The sequence below is a fragment of the Abramis brama genome (genome assembly GCF_963993115.1).
Source record: "Abramis brama genome assembly, chromosome: 5".
NCBI classification, from domain to species: domain Eukaryota; kingdom Metazoa; phylum Chordata; class Actinopteri; order Cypriniformes; family Leuciscidae; genus Abramis; species Abramis brama.
Genome location: NC_139967.1, coordinates 33,521,281 through 33,537,105, shown reverse-complemented (window position 1 = coordinate 33,537,105; position 15,825 = coordinate 33,521,281). Strand labels below are relative to the sequence as shown.

Below are 15,825 nucleotides of genomic sequence, written 5' to 3'. Positions count from 1 at the left end.
TTTACCCCAGCGGAAAATATGTGTTTGTTGGAGTACAACAGTTACAAGAACATTTTACTTGGGAAATTTAGCGGAGAATGTAGTAACAAGAAGAAATTTTTAAATTATGAGCCATTTTCCCTTTTCTTTTGGCTGTTTGTAATGTAACTGATTGTTACTGCTGGTTGCCAAGGTAACGGAGTCTTAGACCTAAGTTAGCCTGGGGGTAAAGTGTCTAATTTTTTTGGTCTAAATTAAAATAGACTAGTAAATTTTAGACTAGTCTAACACTATAGCCCGGTCTAAAATATATGGAGGCAGATTAGTCTCAAATATAAATCACGCAAAAAACATGATTCACAAATGCGTAGACAATTTCACATGCATGAAACCTAATTCACGTACACACAAAAAAAATCCACGTGCGTGAAAAAAAATATATATTCACAAAAAGCAATTCACATGCGCAAAATAAAATTATATACTCATAAAATACATTTCACAAATGCAAAACATAATTCGTAGATATACAACTGTGCACAAAAATCTTTGAATGTTTAAAATGTACGAGTGTATCCTTGCATTTGAATGTGCAAATCGTCATTCACGTACGAATTGCCTTAGATATGTGTGTGTGTGTGTTTTTGAGACTTTTTTTTTATTTTTATTTTATTTTATTTTTTTATTGAATATCAAACACAAGCACAAGAAAAATTGGATTGAACAAACAAGTAACATGGGGGCTTAAAACAATCAACATATAGGAGAGCAGAGCACAGATCAATTATACAGGAATGAGAGGAGAAAAAAAAAAAAAAACCAAAGGTACATTTGAGAAGATAAACATTTGCAAATCACCAATTACATACGTCAAATTTTTCAAACAATGTTACGGTTTTTAAGGCTTTGGAATTATTGGAGTTTTTAATGGATACAAAATATCTTCTTATATCAGACATGAAGAGACATAATAATGGCTTTGAGTTGGAATATTTACATTTATGAACATAAAACTTAGCTAAAATAAAAATCAGGTTAATAACATAGTATCTACTGTCTTCTTCATGTTCATAAAAACTAAGGATGACATTTTTGAAGGAAAATGAAGCATTTGGGAGGATGTTAATTTGCAGAAGTCTTAAAATCTCAGACCAGAATTTTTCCACATGACTGCAGGACCAGAATAAATGAGCCAGAGTTTCAGGAGTACTATTACAAAAAGAGCAGCTGGTGTCGATATTTTTTTTGAATCTGTGTGAAATGAACATTTTAGTTGGGTAATATTTATACAGAATTTTAAAAGAAATTTCTCTCACCTTATTAGTTAGGAGGTATCGATAAGGTAAAGACCAAACTTTTTTCCAAGGTATGTCGTTTACTAAACTATTCCAATAAGACATAACATGAGGAATAGAGACATAAAGTTGCTGAAAGAGCATTCTAATATTTTTATTCTTAGAATGGCTGGCAGAGAGGCACATTTTACCCACAAATGTTTGGGACAGATATCTAATTATGTGATAATGGGACCAGAGAGGGAGAAACTTTTCAACGGCATTTTGACGCCAGAAGGAATCGAGTTCATGACAATAGAAAACTCTGAAGGAGAAATGAACACAGGATAAGCATCGATAAATTCATTGTAACTGTATAATTGTCCATCAGGTTTGAATAGCTGAATAACTAAGGTAATGTTATCATTGAACCAATTTTCAAAAAAGATGCTTTTTTTCTTGTATGTAATGTCCTTGTTGTTCCAGATATAACAATTATGTGGTGAAAAGTTCTGCTTGAAAATAAGACACCAAGCGAGCAACATTTGTCTATGAAAGTTTGAAAGCTTTACAGGAATTTTGGAGATGTCATAGCTGCAGACCAAAAGAAACCCCAGGCCACCTACTTTAGAAAAAAATAGGAGGGGATAGCATTCCAAATAGAGGATGGATTGAAGAAATAATGTTTAAGCCAGTTTATTTTAAAAGTATTGTTGAGGGTTGAAAAGTCTATAAAGTTCATGCCACAACATTCCGTAGAGTTAATCAAAACTGATTTTTTGACATAGTGACATTTTCTTTTCCAGACAAAGTCTAATAGCATTTTATCAATCATTTTAAGGGTACGATTATCAACATAAAGAGATTGGGCTGCATAGGAGAGTCTGGATAAACCCTCAGCCTTTGAGAGAAGGATCCTGCCTTTTAAGGACAAGTCTCTTTGAAGCCATAAATTTAGTTTTCTTTGAGTTTTGTCTATAACAGAGGAGAAATTTTTCGGACATCTAAGTTTAGGGTCTTTGGTTATTATAATTCCTAGATAGGTTACTTGATTTTTAACTGGAATATTGCAAATAGCTGAGGTGGCACAATCTTTAACAGACATGAGCTCACATTTATTTAAGTTAAGACGGAGGCCAGAAGCTTCAGAGAAAAAATTTATTAAGCTTAAAGCGGCAGGGATTTGGGAGGCATCTTGTAAAAACAAGGTGGTGTCGTCGGCCAGCTGACTGATAATAATGTGTCTACCTGCAACTTTAATACCATTCAGAGAACTCTGTGTGATATAGGTGGCCAGAAACTGGACAGCAATTAAAAATAAATAGGGAGATATTGGGCAACCCTGTCTGATGCCACATGATAGCAAAAATCTTTGAGAAGTCCCATATTTAAGTTTGATAGAGCTATTGTTGTTGTTATACAATGTTCTAATTGTGTTACAGAAATTAGAACCAAAACCACATTTTTCTAACACTTTGAAAATAAAATGGTGTTCTACTGAATCAAAAGCTTTTTGGAAATCAAGAAACAGAATAAAGCTCTCTGTGTCAATAAGGTCACTGTAGTCCAGAAGGTCTAAAACTAGTCTAATGTTGTTTACAATATGACGTTTTTTCATGAAGCCAGATTGGGTCTCATCAATAATCGAGTGTAAAATGTATTTTATTCTGTTGGCAAAAAGCAGGGCTAGGATTTTATAGTCATTATTTAGAAGCGTTATGGGGCGCCAGTTATCAATAGAGAGAAGATCCTTTTTAGGTTTTGGAATTAAGGAAATGACACCTTGGGTCATTGATGAAGGGAGTGATCCATTAACGATGCTTTCATTATAAACTTCTGTTAAAAATGGGGCTAACCGTTGAGAGAAGTTTTTATAAAGTTCTGCTGTTAGGCCGTCGTTTCCTGGAGATTTATTGTTTTTAAGTTGCGATATGGTTTGAGAAACTTCTTCTGGAGTGATGGAGCTCTCACATAAAGATTTTTCATCGTCATTGATCGTTTTGAAATGATGAATGGAGTCTAAGAAAGAGGAAGCCGTTTTATCACAGTATCTAGATTTGTAAATATTTTCATAAAATTTTGCACAGTATGCTGCTATCTTAGTAGGATCATCTGTTATTTCATTATCAATTTTTAGTCGCTCAATATTGTTTTTGAGACTTTCCTGGCAGCATAACACTCGTAACACAGAGCAGTCGTACTCTTTAGCCAATCAGATTTAAGCTTATCAATCGACCAATCAGTATCACGTGAGGGCGGGCCTACCTACCAGTCATCAGCTTTCGACCAGTTCATGGCTGAGCAGAGGTAAGTGCAGTTAATCGTTCATTTCTGTGTTTAGAAGTTAGAGATCAGTTGAAGCAATAGTTTATTAACTGCTGTTTAGTCCACATGTGAATATAAACATTTATTTTTAGTATTGATGGATTTTCATGTCCTGTCCACCACACATTCAACTGATGATAATGTATGTAATGACGTGCATATATAGGAGACATGTTTTGATCTGCATATATTATGTAGTTTTATTGTTTCAGATTTCCAAGACAGATGATGTATGAAGTTGCAGACAACCAGTACTGTGATCTTACCATTTCTACTGTAATTCTTTGAAAACAGTCATGTTGCAAGCCATCCATTTTGACAGTTGTTTCAACAAGTGGTTGAAAGTGATGCATTGTTACTGTATTAATTTGTCTCCTGCGGACTATATGTACACGCTTTAGGAATAAAGCCTTGCTATGCATGCATTATTAAATGTTCTTGTAAGAATTAAAAGATTCAGACATAGTTCAATCTGATGTACACGTTTTATTAATTTGAAAGTTTCCGAATCCTTTGGGAATAAAATATATAAAATGACTTGATCATGATTAATGTTCCTGTTACATATGAAGATCATGAACTGACAGTCTAAACTGTGAAGCACAATATTCAGTACAGAGAAATATACATCTCTTCAGGAGTTGTGAGATCCAGTCAGAGTGTACTTTGCTTTTAAAGTATATAAATATAAGTGCAATACATCAAGTGAAAAGTTAAAAAATGAATTGTGTTCAGTCCGGTCATCAGTAGACCTCTCTGTTAGGACATATAAGATTTTGTCCTGATATTTAAAGTACTAAAACCCTATAGTACAAGAGGTGCAGACAGAGGATGTGGGAAATTAAGTGATGGTATTTGAATAGAGTTTACTGAGTAATCTTAGTCGCATAATCTTAATTGCCTCTCTATGATAAGTACCTTTGTCTTATCAGCATAAAATCAGATTTGCCTATTTTACTAGGCAAAGTAAAATTAATGCTTCACAATATTGTCCTGTGAGACGTTAAGATGACAATAAAAAACCTTATTTAAAAACCTTGACATTACAATACAGCATAAGGAAATGCATGTTGAATATATTGGTAACACTCTACAATAAGGTACAATAACTAAGTTAACATTAGTTCATGTATTAAATAACCATGAGCAATACATTTGTTGCTGTGTTTGTTAATCTTTGTTAACGTTAGTTAAAAATACAGCTGTTCATTGTTAGTTTACAGTGCATTTACTAATGTTAACAAGATTTTAATGAAGTATTAGTAAATGTTAACATTAACAAAAAATAATAAAGGCTGTTCACGTGCAGTTCATTATTAGTTCATGTTAACTAATGAAACGTTTTAATAAAGTGTTACCAATTAAGACATAAATACAAAAAAAAAAGTATAAAAGAGAATAAAGAAACAACATGAATTAAGATGTTCGTGACTGCTATCCAGATGTCACACCAAAGGTGAGTAATCCTGAAAAATGCAGGGAAACAAGTGTTAATAATAATTTAACATCATACACAAATGGCAAAAAACACTGGCTGCTCATTAAAATAGGTCTATTCACTATTTAAAGAACAATCTCGATGGGTATTGACCACAGATGATTGTTTTGCAATCATTAGCGTGATTGTAGCTGTGAGAGCTGTCTGTACCTTCAGCTAAAATACAACAAAACAAGCATCATTCTTCTTCATTTTTGACACGATATGGGACATCTGATTACAACAACACTTGCTTACATCAGTTAATAGTTCATAAACTATTGCTTCAACTGATCTCAAACTTCTTTAACTTCAGTTAACACAGAAATGAACGATTAAATGCACTTACCTTTGCTCAGCCATGAACTGGTCGAAAGCTGATGACGTAACATGTAGGTAGGCCCGCCCTCACGTGATACTGATTGGTCGATTGATAAGCTTAAATCTGATTGGCTAAAGAGTACGACTGCTCTGTGTTAAGAGTGTTATGCTGCCAGGAAAGTCTCAAAAACGCACACACACATATCTAAGGCGATTCGTACGTGAATGACGATTTGCACATTCAGATGCAAGGATACACTCGTACATTTTAAACATTCAAAGGTTTTTGTGCACAGTTGTACATCTACGAATTGTGTTTTGCATTTGTGAAATGTATTTTATGATTATATAATTTTATTTTGCGCATGTGAATTGCTTTTTGTGAATATATTTTTTTTTTCACGCACGTGGATTTTTTTTGTGTGTACGTGAATTAGGTTTCATGCATGTGAAATTGTCTACACATTTGTGAATCATGTTTTTTGCGTGAATTATATTTGAGACTAATTTGCCTCCATAAAAATAGCTTTGTGAAACCGGCCCCTGATTATAATTTTATGTAGCCTATATGACAGACTTGCGCTGCACATGTTGCACTCCAATCATATTTCAAGCAATTCAAAACCATCATATACTTTTTCAGGCTTTAAAAAACTGAAACAAGCAGACAGTGTCTTCATACCTTCAGTGGACTGGCAGGTGTACATGTTGGGCCCATCAATACACTTGGCCCCATTTTTACAGGGGGTGCTAGCACACTCATCAATATCGAACTGGCATTGGCTACCCGAGAATCCTGAGAGGAAGGTAAGAGGAAAGAGTTGTGGGTCATTACAATCATTCCTCCGGTTTGCACTCACGTCATTCCTCCACACTCGCCTATACAGCTAAGCCAGTGTTCATTAATACACGGCAGTAAGCTTTACCCCTCTCTCTCTTTCTCTCATGTTTTCAAGCTGCTTTTCAACAAACCATCACTGTGAGTTTACTGTCTATAACTGTCTATTCAGTGGAACGCCAAGCCATGCCGGTTGCCTCCTTTGCCCCGTAGAAGTTTTCCATCACAGTGTGCATTCTCCCATTCAGCCTTTGCCCCCTCTCTGAATCTGTTTCACCAAAAGAGCCCCACGCAACCCCTGACCTAATGATATTCAGCAACCCTGCCGCTCAGGAACCCCCAACATTTGTGCTTTCTCCCTCCGTTATTTTAATCCCTCGCTAAAGACGTCTGCTGTTCAAATATACAGTCTGAACACATTAAGGGCTACAAAAAAAATCAGTGCAGAGACTTATGGGACACAGTTGGAGACTAAAGTTCTTCAACAATAAATCTTTTTTTTTTTTTTTTTTAGAAAGTTGTTGCTATGGAGTTCTTAAAGGTGCTCTAAGTGATGTTGGGTGACGTCACTTCTTGTTGAAGTTCGAAGTATTCATACTTTGCACGTGACATCACAAGTACTGGCTGGCGGGCAAGAACGTCGTTTTCCAGCAACGAAACCCAGTAAACTCCTCAAGGATCTTGCCAGGACGGCACCAGTTTTACTATACACAAGTTGGTGTTTTGAGGTGTAAACGACATGCCAGATAGTTGTTGTGCGATTGGATGCACTAACCGCAGATGAGATAAGCAACCTTCACAGTATAAAGTTACTAGGCTAACTGTACGTTCACACCGCCGCCGGCGAGAGCGGCAAAATTCATTGAAAATGAATGACTTCCGGGCACTTTGACGCTCTCGCCAGTGGCGGTGTGAACGCACAGTAACAGCTGTCGTCTTTTGCTAACAACAACAAAAGTGTGTGATAGGTTGTTTTGAGGTTTGTGATATCTATGGTTTTCAATGAGAACCAGAGATGACCCAACAGTAGAGCTAGATTATTTACGGAGGAATTATTACTGCTCGATTATCTTAAAAAACCTTGTCTGCTTTATACAATTTAGCTACCTTGGAGTTAATCCTAGTCCATAGTTATGCAGCTAACTCGCTAACAGACTTGATAGCTACTAGAAAAACCTGGAACTACAAGACTCTACGTTGAAAATACCCGTTTGTTGCCCACCAGGTATCTATGGTAGTCACGTGACTGCAAAGTATGAATTGTCAAACAAAACGAAGGCTAGCTAGACCCTCCCTCCTCCTCATCCGCGCACTAACCCCCCAAACCCCACCCCCAAATCATTCTTGTCGGTTATTGGCTGGAACAGTTTGTTATGTTTTGTGGTCTAGGCTGGGCCCGTTTGTTTTTCTTGACGTCTGTGGAGCCTGGGCTGTCTACAGAGACCGCGTTTTTTTACAGTGTGTTCAGGGGACAGGCAGCTAGCGGATGGTGAGGAGATGTTTGCTGTATGTGACAAAAAATGTTTTGGCCTAAAAAAGTATGATCACATTTAAATAATTACACATCTTGTTTAATAGTGATAATCCTGATAACAAATTCTTAATTTGCTCATGCCATTCCCAGAGCCCCCCTGGTATCTGTAATCAAGTTCTGTCTCATGAATCTTTAGAAAAACTGGAATTTCTTCTGAGCTGCTAATATGCCCCATTACAAAAAGCGCCCATTGTAGTTGCTATGGATTCAGTGTGTAAACTACTGAAAAGAATCCCTGCGCCGCATGCTGAAAAGGAGCTCTGATTTCCATCTGAAACAGCGAAGAGGCCTAGCTTCCACTTCTTCAGCTTACCGCCTTCCAAACTCCTCCACACCTCTCTGTAGTCCCCGTAGTCCCCTTTCCTTACACAACCTTATCATGCCTAACATTGTACCTCCGCTCTACCCCTTTTTATGCATGATTTCCTCTGCATCCTAAATGTGTCGTTTTCCTACAAGAAGAACCTTTTTCATAAACCTACATTTTCAACTAAATTATTTTCGCATCATTGGAGCTGGACAAAGTATCAAAGTAGAGTAAAATAATAATAAAAGTTATATATCTACTGTGAACAACATTCAAAATATTTTAATATGTAGTCATTAAATAATTAATTGAAAGAACATTCAAATATTTAGAATTTCTAAATTAATGAAATTTGAATTAAACAAATTTCTCAGTTTAATAAAGATTTTAGTTTTTTTATTTAAAATTAAATTAATATAAAATGTATAAAATATTTATATTAAGATATTTATATAACAAATAATAACTTATTTTGTGAATATATAAGATTTTATATTCACAATTTTATTTCTGACTAATTTCAGAACAATTCAAATTTAAAACACTGACAGACTTATGAACACAATAAATGCCATAAGCAGATTTTTGCAACGCACAAATGAAATGCAGTACTGTGCAAAAGTCTTAGGCACGTTAGTATTTTCACAAAAAAATAAAAAATAAAAAAATAAATTATTTATATCTTTGGCTGTAGTGTATCAGTAGGAAATATCAGTTTACATTTCCAAACATTCCTTTTGCCATTAATTGTAAGAATTGTAATTAATAACAGTAATTAATTGCATAAAAAACAGAGATTATTTTATGTGCCAACAGTCTGACAACAGCCGGAATGATCTGATCTCACCATCATCGAGTCTGTCTGGGATTACATGAAGAAACAGAAAAAACTGAGACAGACTAAGCCCAAAAGAACTGTGGCAACATCTCCAAAATGCTTGAATAAACCTACCTGCAAAGCAACAGTACTGTGAAAAGCACTTGTATAAAAATGCTGTAAAGTGAGGATGCTTAGTGAGGGATTAGTGTTCTCCTCTCTGTTCTGTCCTGGGAGGTGATTGACCCCTGTATGCTCACCTGTGGGGCATTCGCATTGGTAGTTGTTGATCTTGTCGATGCACTTCCCATTGTTGAGGCAGGGCATACTGGAGCACTCATCAGTATTGATCTGGCAGAAGACTCCCTCGTACCCTGCCAATTAGGATAGGGGAATTAGCTCCAGATCTAACAAGAGAATTCAGCCTGCCTTAGCGATGCTATTAGTGTTTCTTTTATCTATAATAAACACAATATATATCAGCTTTATGTAGACAGGCATCAGTATAATTAGAGCTACAGCCAAAAAAAATCTATTTATTGGATCACAGGTTGGCCATGTGAGGTAATGACATTACCAGTATGAGGTGATATAGACTGTGTCCAAAACCAAATGCAGCAGATTTTTTGGATTACCTGGCATACAGATGCAATGGAAGCCTCCAATTTGATCCAAACAGGTAGCATCATTCTGGCATGGGTTGGACATGCACTCGTTTATGTCCAGTTCACATTGAGCACCCACATATCCCTGCAGACATTTACACTGGAAGGAACCTTTTGTGTTTATACACTTTCCAGTATGTGCACAAGGGTTTGCACCTAAAAAAGAGACACAAAACGCCTTTAAAAATTTTTTTTTTTTAAATCCATCATTCGATCACTAATACATTCAGGTTGGCAGGGTGTTTTAAGTGGTTGCTAGGGTGTTCTGGGTGGTTGCTGTGTTGTTCAAGTGTTCATTTTATTCAGGTGTTTTTTTTTTAAAGAAGCCATTACTCACCCAGTGAGCATTCGTCCACGTCTTGGTCACAGGCTGGGCCAACATAACCCAGAGGACAGGTACAGATGGCCTTGCCGGTGACTGGGTTGGTGTCACAGTTTGAGCCTTTCTGACATGGGTTCCTAATGCAAGCATCATCCAGGTGACACAGCATACCTAAGACATCGATACACACAATAAAAATGAGCTTGTACAGAAATGTATGACAATAAAAACAGCATGGCAGGTTTTAACCCTTTCGCACATACGATCACACCAGCATGGCAGGTTTTAAAGACCTCATGAAATCAAAACAAATGTTGGTTACACTTTATTTTAAAGGTCCTATGACATCCTGCTTTTTGGATGCTTTTATTTAGGCCTTAGTGGTCCCCTAATACTGTATCTGAAGTCTCTTTCCCGAAATTCAGCCTTGGTGCAGAATTACAGCCACTACGAGCCTGTCCCACAATGAGCTTTCCTTAGGACGTGCCATTTCTGTCTGTTGCTTTAAATGCTAATGAGGAGGAGAGAGGCGGGGCAAGGTGGAGGGTGGGGGTGTGGCCTTGACCAGCTTGCGGCCACGGTACCATGTGCTAATGTTTACAGTGGATGTATCACAATGGCTCGTAGAGACGCAGTCGTTCAAGCTTTCCAGTTTGACACAGAATCTGATCCGGATGGAGAAGCACCTGAAGAAGTTGCAACTCAGCAGCTACAGCAGGACGTCTCCGAATGGTTAGTTTAAAATATTGTGTCTGGATACGGTACTTTAGTTGGTTTGTTTATGTATGCTGTTACACTTATTATCATGTAGCTAACGCTAAGCCGTTGTTGGCTTTTCATCTTGCTCTGATTTGCTATCGTTCTAAAGCTGTATCCGTAATCTTTGTAGTTTAGAGAAGACTGTACTCTGGCTCATTTTTTAATGACAAAGTTCTCCATGTCCACGTACAGTATATTGAAGTCTTAATTGGTTCTTCAGAGGATCGGATGAAGGAACTAAAAAAATACTTTTGTGTTCATTTATACATCCAAACACTGAGCAACTGCCATGCTTCGCTCGTTTGCAAGCCATGATGTCTCTCGAGGAAAAAACAATATCGCGCTCGCATGGTCGTAGCTCATTTTCTCATGGGCGGGCCAAATTCTCTGGGCAGGCAAAGCAGAGAAAGGGGAGGTAACCTTTCCCCGTATGACGACATAAGGAAAGATTCCAGATTGGCCCATCTGAGCTTTCATTTTCTCAAAGGCGGAGCATGATACCCAAGGCTTGTTTTACACCTATCGCCATTTCTAGCCACTGGAAGACCATAGGCAGGCTAGGGGAACTCATATTAATGTTAAAAAACCTCATAAAGTGAAATTTTCATGCCATGGGACCTTTAAAGGCCGTGTTGCAGGGTTAATTTTTCAACGAATTTGTGCAATTTGCTTGTTGGTAATAAACATTTAAACTGTTATACATTGTATTTTATGTTGTTGGGTATCACAAAACGGAATATAATACGAAAAAGTAGGTACTATCTTACAGCGGTTTGCAACGATTCTCCTTTCCCCCACAATGCATTGCATTACGTCACCTTGGAGAGAGAATTTACCAAAGCCCGCCTTGAGAGCATTCAAAGTGACTAGTGAGACGAGTAGTAGACAAGAGTATTCAGATAGCGCAGATTATAGATAAATAGATAAATACATACTGTAGATATAGATAGATAGATAGATAGATAGACTAGATATATAGATAGACAGACAGATAGATAGACATACAGAGATAGATAGATAGATAGATAGGCTAGTATAGAGAGAGATAGGCAGACAGCCAGATAGCATAACGTTAGCATAGATAGCTAGCAGCTAGATAGATAAATAGATAGAAATATATAGTAGGTAGATTGACAATGGTCGCGGGGTGAGCTCCTCGACCAGCGACCAAAACACACTCACTTCCCTACAGCACAAGCTTTCCAATACAGTTTCCATGGGACGGCACCGCCCACACAAGTACCTGCCAAACACAGCGACAGACACGTGGCGGCTACGTTTGCAACAACATTTTCACCGGAGGAAGAGATAAACGCTTAGAAACGCCCGTATAGCTAGCACGATGCCTTCTATTTCTAGATGACAAAGACAAAGTTTACCAGTACTATGACACTATGACAAAGGTTACCGGTACTTATCTGAACTAACGTCATGATCACTGCCACTAGATATAAAGAAAACGTTGATTTTTCACTCTGTGCTATTCAATGACAGTAAAAAAAAATATGTGTTGTTATTGTGCACTGCTGCTCGTAGACTAGCTCCAGTGCTCATTGCTGCGTTGCTAAATGATAGCAACTCACCAGGACACTTCACCAACTCTCCACTCATTCTCCTCGGACTATGCATTTAATTGGCTTTGACGGCCATCAGTTCTTGGCAATTCCTCATTTGCCCTCTCACGTCTGGCAGGTTCGAAATTATACGGCTGCGGGCCATCATACATGTCCTTCCTCATCCCAATCAGTCGCCATAGTTCTAATACTAGGCTGAGGCTACCTTTCCTCCACTTCTTCCCAACGTGATGTCATCACCGAATTGCGTAAAAAAAACCCGTTAATACCAAAAACGTAAAAAACTAGTCTTTAAGACCATTTTTGAGACATTTTAAAAATGATATACATATCTTGAGTGATTTATGTACCCATTAATCGACAGTGGTGGTTAACCTGCAACATGGGCTTTAAGGTGTCCGTGTTACAGTGTAATTATACATTTAAGTACTGAGTAATAATAATTAACTACATGTACTGACTATAGGGTTAGGTCCGGGGCTTGACATGAACTTTTTTGCTCACCAGCCACTGTGGCTAGTGGTTTTCCAAAGTTATCAGCTACTCAGCATTTTCACTGGCCACAATTTTGACATCAATACCATTGGGAAAAACTGTCATATAGATATTTTTTAATATTATCTCATAATTTGGCAGCAGGTATATTAGGCTGCTGTCACCTGACGCACAGATCCATTATACTGTTACACATGCATTTTCTTTCTCAACTATAACTGACTGTGTTTACATGAATACTCGCCAAAACCAGCATTTGTTTTTACATTATTTTGTGTGTTTTTGACAGTTTAAGTGCAATAAGCAGTGAAAAAGAACTCAATTTAGTACTGAGAGGCAGTTTTATGTGTGCGAACTTTGGGTGTGAGCACAAAAACTGAAAGAATGAGTAAAATTATGCAAAATATGCGCAATCCTATGCCGAGGCATTTCATTCAAAGCAAATGAGACAAGTGAGAGAGGGGAGGCAGGTTTGTGTGTCAACTCGCTGTCAGAGAGATGAGAAAGCGCAGCTTGTATCATGTATCAATTCTGCGGAAAATTAGTATTGGAAGCGTTTCAGATATTTCGGTATCGATATTTATCGAAAAATCTATATTTTTGACAACACTAAATTGCACTTAGTTTATTATTTCAGATGATTTTTAAAAGACTACAATTGAATCATGCATATATTATAATTAAACCTGCCAAATTGGCTAGTAGGAGTGACTGTTACACGCCACTGCTGAAATCCACACGCATAATACCAAACCCTGATTAGGATTAAGGTGTGGTTTAGGTTAGTTGAATGCAATTATGCACAATTTATAGTAATTACTATAGCAACTACATGTAAGATGTGTAACAAGAACACTGTAAAATAAAGTGTTACACATAATGTCATGACACTTAATCCATGGCTATTAGCTTTACATCATCTATGTGCAAGTGTACATACAATACAGACTAAATTCATTTTAGCAGATTAAAAAAGCAAATTGATATGTCCCATCTTAACTTCTTTTTAATAGAAAATAAGTAAAATAAGTGGTCCATTAAACTAAAAATAGGGTCTTTAAATTATCTTCAGTGGTTTTGCTCAAAGCTCTCATAAAGCTAATGCTCCAATAAAAGAAATGAGTGCCAGAAACCAAGATTCAGTTGCATGTGAAAAAACTATGCACACCTGTGCGTCCGTGAGGACATTCACAGAAGAAGGAGGCCACCCGATCATGACATGTGGCTCCTGCGTGGCAGGCAGCATCTGCGCAGTCATCAATGTTCTCGCTGCAGTCATCCCCTGTCCAGCCGTTCACACACACACAGTTGTATCCCCCCTGCGTGTTCAAGCATGTACCACCGTTCTGGCAGGACTTGGGCATCAAATCGCATTCGTTGACGTCTTCGGTACAGAACTGACCTGAGGAATTAATATAGAAATACTTAGAGCTGTTAATTTCACTGCAAAATACAGCATGTACCTTTCTAAACACAGATACAACTCCAATAAAAAAAAAAATAGATTTTACCCAATGAAACCGTGTTAGCCTTACTGATTCAAAAATGTCTTTGTGTCTAGCTGTAAGTGCCCACTGTAAGTGTAGGGTTTGAGTAGGCAGTTGGTACCTGTCCACTCTGGCTTGCATTGGCAATTGTAGGTGTTCACTCCATCCACACAGGTCCCTCCGTTAAGGCAGTGATGGTCTGGACAGTCATCAATGTTCTCCTCGCAGTTCTGACCACTAAAGCCTGGAAAGAAAGAAGCGATTTCAACAAATATGTTCTTAAAAATCTAGTTTCAAAAGCCAGAAGCAACAAGACCAGGGGTAACACTTTATTTTGCAGTGTCCTTGTTACATGTACTTACAGTAGTAATAACTGTAAATTATGAATAATTACATTCAATTAACCCTAAACAAAACCCTAATCCTAAGTACATTTTAATAGTATTACTCAATACTTAAATGTACAATTACATTGTAACAAGGGCACCTAAAAATAAAGTGTAATCAAAACAGCAATAATATTTTACAATATTATTGTTTTTACAATATTACTGTTTTTTGATCAAATAAATTCAGCCTTGCTGAGCGTAAGAGACTTCTTTCAAAAACATAAAAAAACTTACCAAACACAAAGTTTTGAACGATAGAGTACCTATACAATTTTATTCCACATATGAAAGTGAGTACAGAACTGAATTATTTTGAATGTCAGAGATTTTTGCTGTTCACAGTATCATCCAAAACACGTGAACATAGCCTGTAACTGTCAGAGCCCACCAAAATGGGCTTGGCTTATGGCTATATAAGCACCCATTCTTTGCCAAGGAACTCAGGTTGAAGCGATCCCCTGATCAAAGCACAGTAGCACAGCGGGTTACGCAATACCAACGCATTCTCATCCTAGGGCGTTATATACTGACGCTTTTGACATTTCGTCTACATCCAACGCACATGGCACCCTTTAGCGTCAATATGACACGCACAGAGCTTTGTTCGGTTATGGGTAGGTTTAGGTCTGGGGTAGGGTTAGGGTTAGACCGCTAGGAGGCGCCTTCTGGCCCATATCTAAAGGGTGCCATGTGCGTTGGATGTAGACGAAATGTCAAAAGCGTCAGTATATGACGCCTTGGGATGAGATCGGGCTGGCAATACTTGTTCCCTCATCTCAGGGAACCAAGGTTACGTAAGTAACCGAGACGTTCCGTTTCGAGAGGTCTCTCGTATTGCGTAAGGCTAGCTTACGCTATGGGAACCCCCTTCCAAATGCCGCAAGTGTTTAACTTTGCTCCGTTCAGTAGCCCAGGCAAGATGCCTGAGGGCTTATAGAAGAGTAAAGTATGAACCCAATAAAAGCCAGTCTGTGACGGGCTTCGTATAGGGAAAAACAAGGAATGTGCCTAATGAGGGCCAAACCCTACATAATGTATATATATGAGAACCGTAGTTCGAATTTAGCCAGGACCGGATATGTATCGGGCCCTAAGGCTCAGGGGGTTTGTGCTTACACATCTTGTATTGAAAGATCTTGTATAGAACTTCCAGGTTATAATACCTCATAAATGTGGACGGCGAGGCCCAGCCGGCCGCCGCACAGATATCTTCAATAGGTATTACACTTGACCAAGCCCGAGACAAGGCCATACCTCTCATG

At 37.8% G+C, this 15,825-nt stretch overlaps 1 protein-coding gene across 4 annotated transcripts in view; it reads right to left on the bottom strand.

Moving 5' to 3' along the window:
• Positions 1 to 15,825, bottom strand: part of LOC311083185 (neurogenic locus notch homolog protein 1-like) — a 64,057-nt gene that overhangs the window by 1,238 nt on the left and 46,994 nt on the right. For 2 of the 4 annotated variants that reach the window (XM_084114528.1, XM_084114530.1), the window contains exons 9-15: positions 14,296 to 14,418; positions 13,856 to 14,089; positions 9,875 to 10,030; positions 9,508 to 9,693; positions 9,133 to 9,246; positions 6,059 to 6,172; positions 4,045 to 5,044 (exon numbers count right to left, since the gene is read on the bottom strand). In XM_084114528.1, the coding sequence (XP_083970654.1) occupies positions 5,013 to 5,044; positions 6,059 to 6,172; positions 9,133 to 9,246; positions 9,508 to 9,693; positions 9,875 to 10,030; positions 13,856 to 14,089; positions 14,296 to 14,418 (959 nt within the window). In that variant the 3' untranslated portion in view covers positions 4,045 to 5,012. Of the gene's footprint in view, positions 1 to 4,044; positions 5,045 to 6,058; positions 6,173 to 9,132; positions 9,247 to 9,507; positions 9,694 to 9,874; positions 10,031 to 13,855; positions 14,090 to 14,295; positions 14,419 to 15,825 lie in introns of those variants that run through there. The other 2 variants (XM_084114527.1, XM_084114529.1) reach the window with 1 other exon arrangement.